General features: G+C 46.1%; 1 protein-coding gene across 1 annotated transcript; it reads left to right on the plus strand.

Moving 5' to 3' along the window:
* Positions 1 to 631: 631 nt before the first annotated feature.
* Positions 632 to 3,929, plus strand: KCNA5 (potassium voltage-gated channel subfamily A member 5). Its single transcript, XM_027838729.1, has one exon. The coding sequence runs from the start codon at positions 725 to 727 to the stop codon at positions 2,549 to 2,551; it is 1,827 nt and encodes a 608-aa protein (XP_027694530.1). The 5' UTR covers positions 632 to 724; the 3' UTR covers positions 2,552 to 3,929.
* The last annotated feature ends 1,734 nt before the right edge of the window (positions 3,930 to 5,663 follow it).

Below are 5,663 nucleotides of genomic sequence, written 5' to 3' on the forward strand. Positions count from 1 at the left end.
AGAGAGAGAGAGAGAGAGAGAGAGAGAGAGAGAGAGAGAGTTATTTTCATCTCTTCCATCGTGGAACAACTCAATATTCTCACCTTCTCACTCCACCGCCCAAGTCCATCCAGCTTATTGCAGAGTCCCAGGTGAGCAGAAAAACACAAAGTTATTCTCATCTTCTTGCCCAGGGGAGTCTTGGTTCTCTCCGGTATACAACCTGTGCTCCTCTTCTGCACCTCCCCCTACTCGCTCCCTGCCCTCCCAAACCAATAACTCAGCCTCTGCACAGGGTGACGCCCCCAGTGTTTTGGGAGAGGAGGGAAGGGGGTAGGTGGGGGTGATGTTATGTTGCTAGTCTGGCAGGACTAGCTGGAGCTATAGGGGGTGAGAGTCGCCGAGCGGGGAAGGGGAGGAAGAGAATGAAAGAAGAGGTGGAGGGAACTACAGGGGGTGGTGGCTGAGTGCCTTGCTGATGGAGAGCGCAGTGTAAGATTGCATCTGCTTGCAAAGAAGCATTTATGCTGCTTGGTAACCGACAAGCTTGCAGAGAGAAAAGAGCCAGGGCAGCTTCTTGACGTCAGGACTAACTGGGAGTCGCTCCGGCAACCTCAGCAGGGAACATTCGCAGAGATTCGGGCGGCCAGGCAGGAGGTTAGCAGAGGGCTTGGAGAGGGCACCGGGAGAGAGTGTGACGGGGGAGCCAAGAGGCGGGGGCGCAGCATGCCCCTGCCCCTGGCCCATGGAGATTGCCTTGGTCACCCTGAAAAACGGAGGCACCACGGCCATAGGGAAAGGAGAGCAGGCTGGGGGAAGCAGCTGCCCCAAGCCAGAGGAAGAGCTCTTGCGTCCCCCGACCGGGCAGTTCAACGACGGAACCAAGGACGGGACGCCGAGGAGGTCCGGACGTGGCCGTGGTGGGAGAGGCGAGGGCCGAGGTGGACGTCCCTTACCTGAGTTTCCTCAGGCAGTGCGACAGCAACCTGGACAGGGGGAAGAAGAAGGAGAAACAAGCTCCTCTCTGGGTATGTCGGAGGGTGAAGGTTTAGGGTCATCTGCCCTCCATCATCAGCGCGTCCTTATCAACATCTCGGGCCTGCGTTTCGAGACTCAGCTGGGCACCCTGGCTCAGTTCCCGGACACTCTCTTGGGGGACCCTGCCAAGCGTCTGCATTACTTTGACCCCCTGCGCAATGAGTATTTCTTCGATCGCAACCGACCCAGCTTTGATGGCATCCTCTACTACTACCAGTCGGGGGGCAGGCTGCGGAGGCCGGTCAATGTCTCTTTGGACGTGTTTGCTGATGAGATCCGCTTCTACCAACTAGGGGACGAGGCCATGGAGAGGTTCAGGGAGGATGAGGGCTTCATCAAAGAAGAGGAGAAGCCACTGCCCCGGAATGAGTTCCAGAGGCAGGTCTGGCTCATCTTTGAGTACCCAGAGAGTTCTGGCTCAGCCCGGGGCATCGCCATTGTCTCAGTTTTGGTCATCCTCATCTCCATCATCACCTTCTGTCTTGAGACCTTGCCTGAGTTCCGGGATGAACGGGAGCTGCTTCATCATTCCCAGCTCCCCCAACAGCCTCCAGCTCACCCCCAGAACACTAATGCCAGCCGAGGTGGTGGTCAGAACCTGCATCTTCTGCCTCAGGGGCCCACAGTGGCCTCTATGATGCCCAGGACCCTGGCAGACCCATTCTTCATTGTGGAGACCACGTGTGTAGTGTGGTTCACCTTCGAACTTCTGGTACGCTTCTTTGCTTGCCCCAGCAAAGCGGAATTCTCTCGCAACATCATGAACATCATTGATGTGGTTGCAATTTTTCCTTACTTCATCACCCTGGGCACTGAGCTTGCAGAACAACAGCCAGGGGGAGTAGGAGGAGGCAGCAGTTCCAATGGACAGCAAGCCATGTCTTTGGCCATCCTGCGGGTCATCCGCTTGGTCAGGGTCTTTCGTATCTTCAAACTCTCCCGCCATTCTAAGGGCCTCCAAATCCTGGGCAAGACCTTGCAGGCCTCCATGCGGGAACTGGGGCTCCTCATCTTCTTCCTCTTCATTGGAGTCATCCTCTTCTCCAGTGCTGTCTACTTTGCAGAGGCAGACAACCACGAGACTCACTTCTCCAGCATCCCAGATGCCTTCTGGTGGGCAGTGGTCACCATGACTACAGTGGGATATGGGGACATGAGACCAGTGACGGTAGGGGGCAAGATTGTGGGATCTTTGTGTGCCATTGCAGGTGTCCTCACCATAGCTCTGCCTGTGCCTGTCATTGTTTCCAACTTCAATTACTTCTATCATCGGGAGACAGACAATGAAGAAAGGGCAGCCCTCAAGGAAGAACCAGCCAGCACCACAGGCCAGGGCTCAATACAGGACAGTGTGAATCAGCTGAAGTCTAGTGGGAGCAAAGAATCCTTTACTAAAATCCCAGAAAACATGGAAGGGGCCCAGAGAGAAAGCTGTGCCCCAGAAAAATGTAATCTTAAAGTCAAAAGCAACGTAGACATAAGGAAATCCCTCTATGCCCTTTGCCTGGATACAAGCCAGGAAACAGATCTGTAGAAGAGACCAAGACAGGCAGGTGGGGATGTAAGAGGGGGAAGCAGAAGAAGGGGTCTTGATAGTGGAAATCTATTTTGTACCACTGAGTATTATAGAAAGACTATTCTCCAACCTGATTTTCTCCCTCAGTCCTTCTCCCCCTCTTTCCCCTTTTCTTTTTTTTTCCATGACACCAAAGGGTCACTTATTTTTAAAAAGTACCACATTCCATGACGCAGGAAACTGCTGAAATGGTGAGTGCAGTAAGATGTATGTATTTGCAGTCCTGGTCACTTTTAGCCATTAGTGGGAAAACCCAGACAGGAACCTTTGGAAAAAACAACAACCAACAAGCAAAAGCTAGGGATTTTGTAAAACAATGATACATTTGTTTCAAGTTTGAGTATATTTATTTGAGTATAGGGAGAAAAAGTTATTTTTTTTGTGGCAGGTGAAAGGAGCTTTTATACAACAGTCCAGATGTTTCTGCCATATTTTCTCTTTCTGTATAAATATGTTGTGCTTATGGATGGAAAAAAGTTTGTGCTGCTTTTTTGGGAACCACTATTTCACCAGCACCTTCCTTACACAGACACTTGTTTCTCAGCATAAGCCTGCCCTAATTCTCATGTCCACAGACCTGTGTCTCTCTGGATGTGATGGGAACTCAGTGCTTTAGCTCTAGAAAAGGGACACTTTCTGGAAAGAAAGGCAAATCTGAGTTTTTTGTGAGCCTTAAATTATTGGTGTGATTTTCTTTCTACACATTTTAATGAGGTTGGAGGAAGATTTCTTAAAATTCCTTCCTTTGATTTTATCCTCAGAAATAAAACATTACCTTATTGAGGGGAGTATTTGTTTTTCTACAGTTGGTCATTTTTTTGTGATTAAAAAAAAATAATCTCTTTGTCTTCCTGGTTTGGGATTCAGAGCAAAGACCTTGCAAAGATAGTTTAGAAAGCTAATCTGTGAGGCACACGATTCTTTGATTTGCTCAGAATGTGTTTATTAAAGATATCACTTTAACAAGTTTTTTGCCAAGGGACATGTGTTTCTTGGACTCACCATCCTCCAGGCCATGTGGGTCAAGTGAAAAGAAACAGGAGAACAGACCCCCATAATCTCCTGGGAGTTCTGAAGGCTCTCTTTCCCCCAAGGTTTAACTCTGCTTAATACAATGTGGAACAGCTCTGAGAACCAAGACTGAATCATCTCAGACAACGAAGTCTGATCAATAGGAGCTTTATCACACCGCGGAGTCACTGAGAGACCTGTGTTTGATGGAGTCACAGAGAGACCTCCGTGATATGGGGGAAAGCTGTTCTATGCTTTTACCACATACAGTGGCTGCAGGGAATATGGAAGATTTGCTCATTCACATTAAATGTTGATTTCTGCAGCTTGTTGCTTTGCCTTTAGTGATTTTAATCCCTCAGTTTGGAATCTCTTTGTTTCCTTCTGGCAGGGAAGTGATGGCTAAATACCAAAGTAAGTACACATGCACAGATATTTCTGTCTGGCGTGAGCTGTCTGCCCTGGAGTTCTGAATTAATGTTATTGCTTTTCCCCTAGTTAAATAATCCACAGAATGACTTTTTAAATCCTCATCCAGGGTCACATGATGATCCTTAACTCTCCCCCTCTCTCTTTCCCCACGACAATGGCTAAGCTAATAACTAGTTTTATACAGTGGAATCAAATCTTCAACAATGTGGTATAGTGGAGAGAGAGCAGGCTTCAAAGATAGCTTTTTAGGATTTAAGACTTACCTCTTATACATAGTGGCGGAGTGACCCTGGGGAAATTACTTCACCTCTCAGTGCTCTAGGCAACTTTCTAGGACTATAAATTGCAGAGAAAATGTCAATCTTACCTGCATTGGTAAAGGAAGTTTCTTCACCTGGAACTTCATTATACTAATGAAATCACAGATCCTGCCCTGATCCTTCTGTTCTCATAGCTGGTTAAGCTTAAATGAGGTTTGGTAATTTGCATTTAAACGAGACAGTTACACGAATAAATATATAAAGGAGGTGGTTATGATAATGCAGACAGATGTGTTTTTTTTTTCCAGTCAGAAAGTGTTAACACACAAATTGAGGAGTAGAAAACCAAACGTAAGCAGAACTCAGCACATTCATTTACAAGTTAAAAGAAAGAAAAAGCAGCAGGGCCAAAACCAAATGATATCACCCTCAAGTCTATTGATTGCATCCTTTTGCTTCCATTCTTATACAGTTTGGCAAATCTGGAACGAACTGGTTGAAACAGAGAGTGCAACTAGATTCTTTTCAATTCTCTTTTCCTTTTCCCAGAAACTCCAAAGGGAAAGTAGTCACTGTTGATTTTATTTAAAAAACAAAACTATCTATCTATTTAATCTATTTGTCCGTCAGTCTGTCTATTCATTCATCAACCTACCTATTTATTCATTTTCTCATTTATTTGCTTGACTATTAATTTATCATTTATTTGCCTATCCAATCACCTATTTATATGTTTGGTTTTTGTTTCTTTGTTTTTATTGAGACTGGGTATCACTTTATTGCCTAGGCTTGAAATGCAGCAGCTGCTCACTTCTCAATTCAAATGCTGATCACAGAAGAGTTAACCTGCTTGCTTATTCTGACCTGAGCTGGTTTTTCCCTCCTTAGGCAGTCTGGTCACCCTCCACTCCCTAGGGCTCATCAAATTGGTGTCAAACATCCAATTGGCATTGACATCCAATCAGCTTTAGCCCAACTGCAGCTCAAAACTCCAGAACTCAAGCAAAATACCAGCCTCAATCTTCCCCAGTAGCAGAGATTACAGGGGAGCACCATCACTACCAATGATGACTGTTGATTTTGATATTTGTTCCTTAGGAAGCAGGTGGTCAAGAGGAATAGAGTTGTTAGCATATAGGCCTTTACTGGTGATTGAGGAATTAGAATCTTGTTTGTGGCATATATTTGGCCAATAAGAGCAGGCTACACCTCTGAAAATTGTAAATTAAATGTGATTTCATTCATAATAATCACATTTTAAGACAAAGGATATACATTTTATGTGGGGAGTATTGAGTCCCTTAGCTTCCATTTTTATGGAAATTGTGATTATAGGAGACAGCTTGGCATAGTAGACAGAACGGCTA

This window comes from Vombatus ursinus, unplaced genomic scaffold (genome assembly GCF_900497805.2).
Source record: "Vombatus ursinus unplaced genomic scaffold, bare-nosed wombat genome assembly UNPS02014830.1, whole genome shotgun sequence".
Lineage (NCBI taxonomy): Eukaryota > Metazoa > Chordata > Mammalia > Diprotodontia > Vombatidae > Vombatus > Vombatus ursinus.